The sequence below is a fragment of the Nestor notabilis genome, unplaced genomic scaffold, assembly GCF_000696875.1.
Source record: "Nestor notabilis isolate BGI_N333 unplaced genomic scaffold, ASM69687v1 scaffold10083, whole genome shotgun sequence".
Lineage (NCBI taxonomy): Eukaryota > Metazoa > Chordata > Aves > Psittaciformes > Psittacidae > Nestor > Nestor notabilis.
In genome coordinates this window covers 1,210-16,357 of record NW_009921469.1, presented here as the reverse complement: position 1 = coordinate 16,357, position 15,148 = coordinate 1,210, and the positions used below count along the sequence as shown (strand labels likewise).

The 15,148-nt window shown below is 38.7% G+C and overlaps 1 protein-coding gene across 1 annotated transcript; it reads left to right on the top strand.

Moving 5' to 3' along the window:
* Positions 1–76: 76 nt before the first annotated feature.
* On the top strand, positions 77–14,449 carry CEBPZ (CCAAT/enhancer binding protein (C/EBP), zeta; the record flags this gene model as incomplete). Its single annotated transcript, XM_010011164.1, has 15 exons — positions 77–1,593; positions 2,626–2,857; positions 3,450–3,624; positions 4,074–4,162; positions 4,653–4,706; positions 5,353–5,455; positions 5,908–5,976; positions 7,337–7,403; positions 8,786–8,886; positions 10,366–10,426; positions 11,479–11,684; positions 12,721–12,804; positions 13,274–13,335; positions 13,420–13,501; positions 14,310–14,449. Coding segments are annotated over 15 exons (3,042 nt in total), but the record flags the coding sequence as incomplete, so codon positions are not given.
* Between the last annotated feature and the right edge of the window lie 699 nt (positions 14,450–15,148).

Genomic DNA, 15,148 nt, shown 5'->3' with positions numbered 1-15,148 from the left:
GTTTTGGGGGGGGTTGTGGGGAGCGTCCGGCGTCGCACCAGGCCCCCCTGTGACTGCCGTGCGCTGCCCCCCGCAGCAAGACTACGTGATGCTGTGCGCCGTGGACGAGGCGGAGGAGATGGTGGACGGCGGCAGGAAGGACGCGATCGACGACCTGAAGGAAGGGGAGCTGGAGGCGTTCGTCAGCTCCCTGGGGATCGACAAGTACGCGAAAAGCTGCCTGGTGGTGGAGGAGGATGACGGCGGCAGCCAGGAGAAAGAGAAGCCCCCAAAGAAAGAGAAGAGCAAGAAAGAAACTAACCTTCCTTCGCTAGAGGAGAAAAAAGATAAAAAAGTCAAGGAAAAGGCAAGCGGAGTGAAAGGCAGCAAGAAGAAGCAAGCTGCTTCTCCTGGTGACCAGGGCCAGCACCTTTCAGCAAAGAAAGAGAAGCTGGAAGAAGATTTTGAATTTCATGCTAGGCAAGGGATACTGATCAAGCCAGGGGGCAAATGGTATGATCAGGAATACACCAGCGAGTTCTCTTCAGAGCCACAAAATCAGGAGCTTCTGTCCAAGTATAAGGCCTTGGCTCAAAAGCTGTATGAACATGAGACGGACCTGTATAAGAATAAAACAGATTATCAGAAGAGAGCCTCTTCTGCCTGGATGAAAACTGTTGTGTCATCGGGTACCTTGGCTGACAGGATGGCAGCAATGACCCTTCTCATTCAGGACAGTGCTGTCCACAGTATCCAGTTTGTTGAGAACTTGGTAAACCTCATAAAGAAGAAGGGCAGCAGGCATCAGAGCCTCATGGCTTTGGATACTTTCAAGGAGCTTCTCCTTTCAGATCTCTTACCAGACAACCGAAAATTATGGTTTTTCTCTCAGCGACCTTTTAACAACATAGAGAAGATGTCAAGTGGCAACAGGGATTCCAGGGACAGGCGGCTGATACTGTGGTACTTTGAGCACCACCTGAAACTGCAGGTGGCAGAGTTTGTGCAAGCGTTAGAAACACTCAGTCATGATTCTCTGACAGCGGTGAAATCCCGGGCGCTGGCAGTTGCCCATGAGCTTCTCTGTAACAAGCCCGAGCAGGAGAAAGCCCTGCTTGTTCAGCTGGTAAATAAGCTGGGAGACCCTCAGAACAAAATTGCCACCAAAGCCTCTTACCTTTTAGAGACTTTACTTCACAAGCATCCAAATATGAAGGGAGTAGTGTGCAGCGAGGTGGAGAGGCTTTTGTACCGGTCAAACATTAACATGAAGGCTCAGTATTATGCCATCTGTTTCCTTAATCAGATAGTCCTCAGTCATGAAGAAAGCGCCCTGGCCAACAAGCTGATAGCTTTGTACTTCTGCTTTTTTCGGAACTGCATAAAGAAAAAAGATGTTGAATCCAAAATGCTCAGCGCTCTTCTCTGCGGGGTGAACAGAGCTTACCCTTACGCTGAGACTGGTGATGAGAAGGTGAAAGAACAAATGGACACGTTGTTTAAGGTTCTGCACCTTGTGAACTTCAGTACCAGCATCCAGGCCCTGATGTTACTGTTCCAAGTGATGGACTCTCAGCAGACTGTGTCGGATAGATACTATGCAGCACTGTACAAGTAAGTGACAGGTTTGCACTTTGTATAGAAATTTCATTTTATGAAGTAGTCACCATTAGTTTCAAGTTGCAGAAACACTTCTTTTGCTTTTAAGATCTTGTGAGTTTTGTGTCTCACTGGCTGAAAATTTCTGATGGCTTGCGTGAGCTAGAAGAAAATGCATGTGATTTCTTTGCTTAATGTGAGGATAAAGCAAAGGGTAGTGATAGCTCCTGAGAACACAACATACACGTTGCATCCTTTGCACTGTTTCCTGGAGCATGTTGTAATTCTAGATGCTATTTGAAACTTACTTATGATTTCTGAAATCATATTTACAGATACTGTGATTAGTCATGTAATAGCCTAAAATATTTTCTGGTTTTTTTTTTTATAGGGGGGAGGAAGAATATTAGTTTAACAAATTCTTCAGATCATTTAATTTGTGTGTTTGGAAAGCCTTGTGTTGTAAAAGTTTTCTCTCCTTTTGTCCCAGCTGATCGTTTAGACTCTTTGTAAGGACCTTGTAGGCTTCTGTTTAGTTGACCAAAGGGAAGTTGCTGATTTTTGTAAAGGCGAACCCGAGTTTCCCCAGTATGTGCAATGCATTCAAGAGCCTTGCTGTGCCTGGCAGCCTGGAAAAAACATGGAGTGGAAAATGCTAATATATATGTGTGGTCTGAGAGTGAAGCGTGGTGATTGCTACCCATTTTCTTTCTATTTTTTTTTTTTTAACATCTAAGTAAATCAGATCAGTTTATTACTTCGAGTACCTCAAGTTTTGAAACTCTTTTCAGTTGAATTCAGTTTGTTTATATTTTTTTTCATTTTTTTTCTTTACAGCTTTTAATTTTCAGATTCCCATATATATCTAGAAATAGTACACAGCTGTTGACAGTTCAGGGTTGATCGTGATGATTTTGAGTGTTGAGGAACAAGCTGTTACAGGTTTTGCATGGCACTCTGAAAAACGTAGATGATTGTTGTTAATAGCAATTATTCTTCTATGTGCATTATGACAATCAGCAATGTTTTCTCCTGTGTGTTCTACAGGAAGCTTCTAGATCCTGCTTTAGCAACCTGGTCAAAGCCGTCCATGTTTCTTAATCTTATCTATAAATCTCTGAAGGCAGATGTGGTGTTACGGCGGGTGAAGGCCTTTGTGAAGAGGTTACTTCAAGTCACTTGTGGACAAATGCCACCCTTCATTTGTGGAACCCTGTACCTTCTGTCTGAGCTTCTGAAAGTAAAACCGGAGTTAAGGGTCCAGTTGCAGGATCATGTGGTATAAGACGATTTCTTTATCTCATGGTTTTTCCAATAAGAGCTATTTTCATAAGCACCTTTCTCTAACCTGCTTAATAGTGACTTGAGGGTTTGCTAATATGTTATGTCATGGGAGAAAGCACTTGAACACAGAAAGATAGAATTGACTAGGTTGGAAAACACCTTTAAGGTCATAAAGTCCAACTATTAAAAATCTGCATAGAAGATGGTTTAAGAATTCTCGTGGGTTCTATGAACTGCATTCATGGGGAGAGGAAATGCTGTGTAAGTAAGTGGGTGAACATTCTTCACCCAAAAGCTTTGTCTAAACATGGCCTGTTTGTTTCTTCTGTCTGCTGTCTCTGAAGTAGAGCTAGGCAGGACAGGGTTTTTTTCCCCTTTTTTAGGCAGGGAGAGACCTTATATCACATGTGTGATATAAACTGTAAAATTCAATTTTAAGTGGGGTATCAAGGCCAAAAATTTGTATTGCTTAAACATTGGCCATCATTTGTTTGTGTTTCTGTAGGTAGCTTCTTAACAATTACATGTGCATTTTTCTAATAAAAGTGGAAAAGAAAAGCTGCTCACTAACGTTTTTTGTTGTTTAGGAATTGGATGATGAAGAGTGCTTTAAGGATCAAGAAGAGCCTGAAGAGGATGAGGAAAAATTTGTGGATGCAGATAAAGAAGTAGAAGGTGAAGAGAGGAACACAATGGAAAACTCTGCTAAAACAAATGATTCAAATTCAGCAGCCTCATGGGTGCATCATCTGAATTTGGGAGGTAAATTAGCAAGAAAATATAATTCATTTATCTTCTAACATTCTGTAACAGTGGCACATTGATAAAAACGTGTTGTAGTATCAAGAGATTAAAACATTATTTTAATTTTTCAAATTGAAGTAATGTAGCCAAGATTAGGATGTGTAACTGCTCATTCAGTAGTGAAGCTTGTTAGCTTTAAACCTGCTTCTAGTTTCACTCTTTCTTGAGGACTTTCTGGAACAGAACAGGGGTTTTCAGGAGCTTCTTTGAAAGCATGTAAGAACTCACCTGTGCACCTGTCATACAGTGGGGAAGGGAACCTGAATGTAGTTACTTGCTACTGAGTGCATCTGTGACCTGTCCAGCTAAGAATGATGAGAGCATTACTGTCATGGTGAAATGAAAGTAATGCTCTCATAAGGCTGCCTGAGGAAATTGAAGTTGTTTTCCTCTTCTCCGCCCCTCAGGCAGGAAGAGTGGAGCTTTGTATGATCCTATGCACCGGAGTCCTTTATATTGTGGTGCTGAAAGTACAAGCCTTTGGGAACTGAAGAAGGTAAGGCATTCTTATGTTGCAGATTACTGTGTTTATCAGTGTGGCCCTTGGATTGAGAGAAGAAAATGAACTTGCTTATTGTTGGGGTAGCTACCTGAGTAACATAACAGAAAGATAAAAGCTGACACATTGTTCAGCTTTAAGCTTGCATGTGTTACATGTGGTGCTGATATTCAGGAGAAGAGAGTAGCAATTTCTAAGTGAAGATTTGAACAGTAGGAATATTTTTTGACTTTCAGGTCTTAGCTAAAGCTTTTTATGTAAGTGGGAATGTATTTAGTTCATGCAGACAAAAGATGAGGAGTTGAAGTTCTTCATCTGTTCAAGGGCAGAGTACATCAGCCTCGCACTACTGCATGCATCTGTGTGATATTTGTTGAGTTACAGAGCAGTCTTATGACATAGTGGTGTTGTCAGGAGTCGTGTCAACATGAGTAACGATTGCATTTATTTTTGGAGTAGAAATAAATAAGCAATTCATGTTTTTCAGCTTTCTGAACATTTTCATCCATCTGTGGCCCTATTTGCAAAAACAATTCTAGAAGTAAGTGCTGCTTCTGGTCTGGAGCTTTGAAGGTTGATTTATGTAAGCTGTCCTTGATGTTTGAAAAATACATTATAAAGCCTCCTTGCACTCTGCAGCATTGTAATGTACACCGAAATACAAAGCTTTTCGGGGAATTCAAGTGTGTTATAAAAAGAAGTAGAAATGTGGGTATTACATGATCTTTAAAACTTTTTTAAAGTTTTGGTCTATCTTTTTATTTAGCATGAGTTTTTATGTGGGGAACCCTACTGTTGGAACAAATTCTTTTTTAATACAGTTGTGGTATTGTGCCAAAAATACCCAAACCTACATAATTATGTATGTAGAATATTTATTTTCACTTGAATATATGGTATACAAATAGTGCTGAAGATTAACTGCTGTTAACACAGTATATTGCAAAGGAGTTCATCACTGAAACCAAGTGTTTTTTAGTTAAAAAAAATACTGACATTCCAAAAATAGGAACCTGTACAGGAGTGTATTAAGTGGTCAGGCTTATGTGATGAAGTATCCCCAGGTCTTCGTCTTTGATTTAAAGTGTGATTTAATGTTGTTCTTGGTCTGTTTGAGTCCTTTGTGTTCAGTTGCTGTCTTTCTAAAATGAAGACCTCAATGATATTTGGCTTTTTCCTTCTTTCAGGGAAATCACATTCAGTACTCGGGTGACCCTTTGCAGGATTTCACATTAATGAGGTTCTTGGATCGCTTTGTGTACAGAAATCCCAAACTCCGTAAAGGCAAAGGTATGAACTTCTCTGTACGTATCAGCATATGATCTTGTCTGTTGATGGTGACCAAGCTCTTTTTCTCTCAGATTGCCAAGTAGCCCTTGGTGCTTGTCCAGTATTTGGGTGCATGTTGTGCAACAGAGGAGTGGGATCAGTCTTCAGGGCTGCAAGAGAGATGTCTGCAAGCAGAACTAGCTGACAATCATACTGCTGCCTCTCACATCCACAGTGCAGAAATTGCTGCTTACCAGCTGTGCAGCCACCAGCATGTACTGGTGCATGGGTTTCTTCATCCCCAGGTGCAGAACTTTGCCATTCCCCTTGTTGAACTGCGTGAGGTTCCTGTCAGCCCATTTCTCTAGCCTCTTGAGGTCCCTATGGATGGCAGCAAAACCCTCTGGTGCATCAGTCACTCCTCGCAGTTTTGCATCAATAGTAATTTGTTTCTGATTTATGTTCTGCTACAGAAAACACCAGCAGTGTGGTAATGCAGCCGAAGAAGAAGCAGTTTATGAAAGATGTGCAGAATCTTGCAGGTAAGATTCTTTTCGGTTAAGATTATGATGGCTAAAAAATTTTTATCTGGTTGTTGTAGACATGTCATCTGCACCATCTGCACTATTTCTGTTGGTAATAAAAGAAAGTCCTACCCATCAGGAGTGCAGTGGTCTTGTCTGATGTTCAGGATCAGGTCTAATCTTGTTGAGGGTGCATGGAATCTCCACAGTTAAACTTTGGATCCATTGAGTCATTTTAAGAACAAATGACACAGAGAAAATCAATTACCTCAACTGTTAGCCTCTTAAGTCGTATAGAACATTGTTTCAAATTTGTTTGTATCTGGCAATGTGACCACTTAGAGGAGAAGGGAAAGGGCTAAAGAAAGGCTTACAGTTTATTTGAGGTAATGGTATTTCTAGTTAGAAGAGCAGATTGTTAGGGTGCTAATCTTACGGAGACATGAATTTATAAAATACTAGATTTTCTTCTCACAAACATACCATTCTTGGCCTGGCATCCTAGTTTTATGAATAATACTTGTTAAAGTTCTTAAAAATATCTAGAATTTCATAAGAAGGATGAAAGGGATAAACCCAGCCTTGTTAGAGAGAAGCCTGGGGGCAGCATGCTAATGTTTGAGGGACAATGTGCCTGTCGGCTCCTTCGCTCTGCTGCTCCTTCGCTCTGCTGTTTCAGTGGAGGCAGCAAAGACTCCAAGGGTTATTGGTGTGTTAGAAACCATGGAAGCACCTGAGAATGGTCACATAGGAATTAGAGCTTCTCCTCACAAAAAGGTGGCAGGATCAGTAGCCCAGCTGAAGAGCATCTACATTAATGCACACAACATGGGCAACAAACAAGAGGAGCCAGTAGCCATGTGCAACAGGAAAACTATGACATAGCCACCATCACAGAAACGTGGTGGGATGACTAGCACAACCGGAGTGCTGCAGTGGATGGCTATGAAGTCTTCAGAAGGGATAGGCAAGGAAAAAGCGGTGGTGGGGTGGCCCTGGAGACAGGGTGAGGTTCAGTCCCTTCTTCAACATGTTCAGCTGGTGTACGGTCCTGCCTTGCAGCTGCTGACGAGTATTTCTACTGCCAGGAGTGTTGGGCAGAAGTGCTTTCAGTGTTATGGTGCATGGCAGCGAGTTTATCTGATTTCCTACTACTTTTTTTCCTTTATTTTTTTTTCAGTGCATTTTGCTGTAGGTGATTGCATACCTCCCTGTTAACTCACTGTTAGTTTGAAGAGGTTTTGAGATGAGCTCCACTATTTTTAATGCATGACACTGGGTATCTGCATACTTCTGTCTGTGCATGGTGTTTAACATTGTAAAAGAATAACAGTCATTTCAACTTGATGTAAAGTCAGTTCTTTTTTTCCTTTTGCAGTCAACAGCAAGGAATTCCGTGCCAAAGATGAAAGCAAAATCCCAGTGGATGAAGTATTTTTTCATAGGTAATGAAATACTTGTGAACATTCATTTTAAGTGTTGCTTTTTAACGCAGTGCCATCAAAACCCATTGCATTTTGTCAAGTATTCTGTGGTATTCCAAGTGTTTGCAAAACTTGATTAATTTTGAAAAATCTGATGATAGTATTTCCCTTAGAATGTAATTTCAACATCTGTCAAAAGTGCTTAGGAAAGAATATAACTGAAGAAGATAGGCAACTAGTGCTTGTAGTCCAAAATTAAGTTAATTTGACATTGTAATAAAGAAGCCTTAAACAATGGGTAGTGATGAATGTCTTGTGGGTTGTAATTCTTATGCGTTAGAAGCATATTAAAAAAATAATGGAATATACCTTGTTTATGGTATTAACATCAAAGCTTATTAGAATGGAACAATGCAAAAATAAAGAGGAGCTAGTTTTCTCTATTTTTTTATTAGTCGTATGAGATAAAAATGCAATCGTAACATTAAAATTGAAGTTGTACACATATGGCAAAGATTTGTTCTTCTTAGATCAAAATACTGGTTAGTGTCTCCTTAGGAAATCAGTGTTTGAATTAACTTCATTTAGTTTGTTGAATTCACTTTGGTTTTGTTTTGTTTTTTTAACATAGTCGTTGCTGTAGGGGCTTTTAAAATTTTGTGAAGTATCAGGTTAATGGAACTTACTATTTTAAATAGATTTATATAATCTTGAGGAATGTAATATAAAAAAGAAATTAAAAAGTGGTATTAATTTTGAGATGAAAGAAAAGCATCTTAAAAGCATGCCCCCTCTGACAAGTTAAACAGTTGTTGCATTGAAGATGACCAAAACTGAGATTACACATTAAAAGTCTTCCATACAAAGTGCTGTACTCTTTTGCTCTTGTATCTGCCCAAAATTGCCTTCTGTGTTTAATGGTTCTTTAATACGAAATGAAGGAGAGGAAATGGTTTAAAATGGCTGACAGAAGGTAGAACTAAGCTCACAGAAGATGGCTACAGGGGAAAATTCAATAGAACTTAATGGATGAATCTCTTCCCACCCCCCCACACCCTCCCCAGTTAGATTCATGTTGAACTCAATCCTTTCTTTCTTATCAGTATAAGGCAGATTTTAACATCTTTCTTGTACCCTTATATAAATTCACTGTGTTCAGAATAATTTATGGCACCTTTGGCTGTGAAACTTCTTTGTTTTAAATCTTACAGTAGTGGCTTATATTCTTTGAAACACAAAAAATGTACAGCTCTGATTTGGTTTGAAACCATAGCTTAACATTTACAACTGGCAACATACATGTGAAACAACTTGCAGATTGGTTTGGGTTGTTTTTTTTAAATGAACTTGTCATAAAGATCATTACCTGTAATCTTGTATCTAAGAGCAATATATTATTTCAGATTTTATTCTAAGTTTGATAAGAGGAGAGAGAAACAAAGGCGTCAGGATGATGAAGAAAGTGTGGAAGATGTAGATGATGATGAATTTGAAAGAGCATTGGGTAAGGTGTTTGTTTTTGTTTTCCTTCTACTAACTATGCCAGTATTTCCTGCTTTTGCAGATCATTAATTTATCCTTTTCATAGTTTATATGGTATAAAAGGGTCAGATACAGGAATATGGAAGTGGAAAAAAACTGGCTTTCCAATTCCCGTTCTGTGCTACTACAGCCAGCATTTCATCCTGTCCATCACACAAGCCAGCTGGATGGCCGTCTCTTAGCAGAGGTCTTGCTCTCACTACTCCAGTGATCAGCTTGTTCAAATGGTTGGAAATTGCCTGATTTTGAACATAAGCTTGTGGGTTCATCTCTTTTTTTTCTCTTTCTTATGTAGTCTGAGAGTTAAATAACTTTTTCTACCAGCATGAAACGTTTGCTTCTGTTCTTTCTTTACTGCTTGGCATTTTTCAGTCTTCCTTACATTCTTCCTAACATCTTTCATGAGGTTATTGGTTCAGTTAGGTCCCTAGAAAACTTCCACAGTGATCTTAGCTCTTCCTGTAGCATGTACTTTGTTTGCTTTGGAATTGGTGTAAGATTTGTTCAAGAGTCGAAATTTGTTAGTGTACCGTAAAATGTCCATTATTTTATGATTTCATATTTTACTTATAGAATAGTATATGTATTTGGAAAAAAACAACCAAACCCAAAACAAAAAACCCCACAAAACTCACTTAGCTCTTCAGAACTGTTTTGTACAGTATTTTTAGAGAATTCTGAACTCCCATAGCAGGATTCTTCCTTAGTGACCCAAGTAGCATGGGCTTAGCTATGACAAGAATCTGTTACTAATTGTGTTTGTCACTTTATTGGTAGTACCTCTAAGTTGGCTGTCTCTGAGAATTTGATGCATAAATTCAGAAGCTTAAGGACCCTTTAATGTTAGTGTTTACCCTTTGAAACAACAGTTTAATTTTTCAGGTTTTGTTTCTATCTGCTATTTTATATAGCAATTTGTTCCTAAGTGAATCTGGTGATAGGAGCTCTTATCCGTTAGCCTGCTTGCTTTTCTGTGAAAAATTATAGTGAATACTTCTTATCTGAAAATTAACATACAGGTTAGCTTCCATGACACTTGCTTGGGGTTTCTTCATTGAGTCTTTGTTCTATCTGGCTTGGAGCAAATATTGAGACTTGTGATATCCCACCTGCTGACTAAGTTTGAATCACTGTGCAGCTGTGTCTGTCTGCTTCCTACATCATCTGGTTCTGGCCAGAAATTACATCCTGGATAAAAGAAAACTTCCATTATTTTTCAAAGAAAAAGATTTTTCTCAGAAAAAAATCCAGATAGCTTTAGGTAACTGGTTTGTGAAGTATTTTTCTATAGGAGTATGAACCCTTTGGTATCAGGGCCCTTTGTTACTGATGCAGATTATATAAACTGCTCAGAAAAATGATACCTAGAAATAATTTATTTAGCAATTACTTTATATTTCTTTGTTTGACTTTGTAGTAATAAACAATTTTTCCCCCCTAGATAAATTTGAAGCTGCTGATAATGCCATTGATGTTGGCCAGGATGACCTTGATTTTGCAGGGTAAGACTTTCAGTTGGTTCTTTCATCTCTTCTTTTATCACCTACATAGAGTTTTACTTTGCAAAATTGCATAGACTTTTTTCAAAACCACTCCGAATAGCACCTTGCTAAAAAGGCAGTAGCAGGTGAATGCTGGATAATGCTGCTTTTCTGCATGTCCCATAATGGAGCATTGTGATCCTGTGATACTTACAGTCTGCTGGCTTGACACGTGAGACTTGCAGTATTTTGTTTACATAATGCAGTGACTCAATAACCAAGGTAAAAATCTTGGTTTTCATGGTCTCAGGTTTCTGTTTAAGAATTACCAAGAACAAAAGTAGGTAGTATGGGGCATAATGGTACTGCTGCAATAAGGACTGGTTGAACTGGACCTAACGCAGTACATAGATTGCATTAGGTGAAATCCAGAATCACAGAGCTCAGTTCTCAGGAATTCAGCAGTTTCATGCATCACAGACTCATTTAGGTTGGAAAAGACCTTTAAAATTTAGTTAACCTGTTAATGATTAAGTAGCCTTTTCTGAATTAACACAAAAACTTTTTTCCTTATGTGAGAGAAGAAGTAAAGCTTAAACTGCTTTTGAAACCTGAACATTTTTGTGAGCTGGGCTGGTGTGAGTAAAAAACAGTAGAGAGGAGAGAAAACCCAAGTAACCAGGTTTCTTTACTGAAAGAAAAAAAAAAAGTATTATTTCTGCATTTAGTAGAGTTGCTGGGGATAACAGCAATGTGTGTGTCCTGCAAAAAAGACTTTCTGAAAAGGAGCAAAGGCACATAGCAGATAAAATACTGAAGCTGACGTTTGTTAGTTTCAGAATAGGATTCTCTTTAGAACTTCTTAAAAAGGTTGACTTTTATAATACAGTTCCACATGCTGATGTTGAAAACATACCTGAATGCATAATACATGTTTCTTCGGTCTCAGCCTGCATGTACAGTGGTTTGCAATGATCTTGAACTTTTCTAACATAGTGTTTGCCAGTAGATGTCATCTGGATGTAACAGTATTTTGCCAGGTAAAGTGCTAAGCTTGTTACGTGTTTTTTTAGTAACATAAAGAAAACCAAAGGTGGTAAGAAAGGCCAAAGAAGCGAGGGATCCAGTGCTGATGGGGAGGATTCTGATGGTGAAGATGAATTCAGTGATCTGGATGATGAAGAAGTCTCCTTAGGAAGTATGGAGGAAGACTTTGAAGAGGATATGGATGAAGAAGGAGGTGTATTTATGGATGTGTCTGATGATGATAACAGCCTAGGTAAAGTATCATTTCTTACCAAAAAAATGAGACGAAAAAGCTTTAGAACTAGGTTATCTGATATGGAATTACATACATAAATTCAGATTCAGTTACCTAAGTGGGAGGTTTGGCTTTTAAGTGAAAAAGTGACAAGTCCTTTTCTGGGCAATGAAGTCTTGAGGGAAAGATTGCCTGGCACAGCCTCCCAAGTGAGGGTGGGAATTAGGCATCTGGGGGTAAAAATTTGCAAGGAAGACATGTTTCTTTCATTCTGAAAACATTGGCAGTAACAAAAGTAGCTTTATACACAAATAACTGGCTACAGTAGGCAGAAATATTAAAAGATCTCAAAGAGACAAAGCGTGCTACTTGGTGATTTTTTTAATTTCTTTAGACCTAGTTAATGTTTGGGTTGTTGGTTGTTTTTTTTTTAGACGAGGTAACTTCTATTTAAATTGTTGTCTCATTAGTAACAGCTACTCTTCTAATACAGTTATGCACCCAAATTTTTATTACCATTGTAATAACAACTGATCATTGCACCTTCATAGTATCATTATCTTTTCAACTGAAAAGCACAGCTTACACTGTACACACTTCATGTGGCTGGAAGAGCACAATTAACGGGGTTTTTCAACTAGCCACTGAAGGGCACAGGTATATGTTTGAGGGTAGAGAAGATGAACTATTCATACAGCTGTTAACACAGTAGTCTTTCGTATTATTATTTCATCAAACTTTGCAAGCAGATGTTCAAGGTGTATGTAACACCTGCTTTTAGCCTTCATATTTTATGTACCTTAGATTCATATTTCATTCTTTTTTGATGCTATGGAAAAAAAGCATGAAGAATACATACCACTGACCAATTTTTGATGTCTGGGTTGAAGAAATCACAGATTTGTTTGTGCATGCTGTGTTTTAAACTTTTCTAGACTTGGACCATTATAACAAAAAAATGCCTAAACAGAAATTTTCATCTCTGCTGTGCTTTAAATATATGTACATGGTGTGAGAATGAGGGGTTGATGTATCTTTTCTTCTTTTCTGTCAGACCCGAACAGTAACAAGCAATTGAAGTCTGTCAGTAAAAAAGGCAAGAGAAAGAAAGATACGAATTTTGCGGGATCACTTGAAGGTAAGGGAAAGCTGCCATGATTTCCATGTGAGAAAGCTTAATACAAATACAGTTGGAAGAACATTGGGTTTTGGTACAGCAGATTGTCTACACTTTTGGATGCATAAACCATGAATGAAAAGGAGGTTGTCCTCCAACCAGTATGGCCTAATTCAGAGTAACAATCTGCTGATGAAGGACTGGGACTCAAAGGAGGAACTTCTGAAGGAAGGATGGGGTTGTACTCGTGGTTTGTACATCTGTTCCTAACACCTGATGCACAGATTTGTGCTATTAGTTCTTGGTTGGAAACTTTTCATTCCTTTTTTTACAGGGGAGATGGAGAATAAACATTTCAAACAGGTATTTTAGATGGTCTCAAAAAAATTTAAAAAAACCCACCAAAACCCAACCACATGGTAACACTTTGGTTTAGTGTCTTTCTGAAGTTGAAATTCTGTCTAATAAGAATAATGCTTTTCGTTTGAAGGATCCAAGAGAGGAAAGAAGAGAAAACTCCAAGATGCCAAGATACTGGCATCTGCAGAGGAGGTGAGTTTGATCAGTACTTAGCAAAAAACGATCAAGCATTTTACCTTGTTCTTTGTAATAATACTAAAATTTCTCTCTTTGAAGTTTGGCTATCTGCTGGATGAAAATGCTGGGTCTAAGTTTGACAATATTGGAATGAATGCCATGGCCAACAGAGATAATGCAAGTAAGTACATGCTACAAACAGCAGAAAGGTGTAATGCTGTTTTACTTCTGTCTCTTCGTATTCTGTAGTTAACAAGATGTACCTTCTCCAAGTGAAATTCACACATGGTCAGAAGTCACACAAGTAGGGACAGTAGCTCACTGTCAGTAAGATATGACTTAGTTACTAGAGATGCCCAGTGCTAATATTAACTCAGTCTACTGGATGGAAGAAAGCTTCAGAGAAGAGGAAGAGGTATCACATGGCCTTTTCACACTGTAAATAAGGATGCAGCATGCTGTCTGTAAAGCAGTTGTGTGAATTTTGCTCTGATAAAGTGTCCTGGATTCTTGTAAAGGGAAGCCATTTGACATGGCTGTTTATATACCTACTGGGATATTTACTTGCAGTATTGGTGAAGGAAAAGTAGTTCCCCAGAAATAATTCTAACGAATTAAATGTGCATCTACTGAGGGAATAATCAGTCCTTTGTAGAGCTTTTCAAGTCTTGCTGGTGTCACCTGAAGAAGGTGAACAGCAGCACTCATGCACTGTGTACTCCTAACACAAGCCTATCTAGCATTAGTAAAATACAAAGCAGTGGCAAGAGCAGTCTTAAAATTTTGAGGTTCTGAGAAGGCGGGGTATATTCTGTGAAAGGAAAAACCCAAAACTTTCTCTGGTGTCAAAAAAACAAAAAGGCAGCTTGCACTTTATTAACATTTATAGACACAGTAGCGAAGTTTTAACTGTCACATGTTTTGTCTGTATTTTACATCATGATCAGAGATAGCCGTTGACTCCTGATTTCTCACCTTTCCTCTTAAAGATATCAAACAGATCCAGTGGGAAATAGAGCGCGACAAGTGGCTTCACAACAGGGATGTGAAAAGCATCATCAAAAGGAAGAAACAGTTCAGACACAGAGGGCTGAAAAACAAGTACAAAGGCAAGAAATCAAAAAGATGAACTGGACATTTTCATGTGGACACTTTTTACAATAATTATTCTAAAATAATTTTTTAGAATATCACACACCTTTCTTACTTCAGTTCTTGCTGCTTACCCATGCCATTTGATCATTCTCCCTTATGCCGTGAATTCCAGACCACTCATTGGATTTGTAATACACTGAAAAATAGGTAAAATCCATGTCAGCTCCAAGTGAGGCATGTCCAAAGGTGAGCCACTTTGTGGCTGTTTTTGTTGGACGTGCAGTCCTTCAGTTCCAAGGACCCTATTCAACAGTCTGACACTCCAGCCACACCTCTGCATAACAATAAACACTTCTGCGGTGTCTCCCGGGGTAAGTCTTTAGCAATAATAAAATCGGGTTTATATGTAAGATACAACAGAAGCTTCAGCCTCCTTCTGAAGCCAACAGCTGCAAACCTACCTTCCAGAACTGATGGGAACTTCTTCTGCATTGTGTATCTGAAATCTGACAAAACAGATAAGTCAGTTACTTTACCAACGTATTTTAGGGCAAATAATTAAATGCACTCTTCTTATAACTAGATGAGTTTTAGCTACATTTGAGTTCTTTAGTTAAAGCCATGATTAAATAATGTGATCTGAATTGATTTTTTTTACATTACATTACAGACTGTATTCAGTTTATTTATGTGTGCAGCTCTCTCACTACAGTGTTTTCTAAGCTTCCTCACA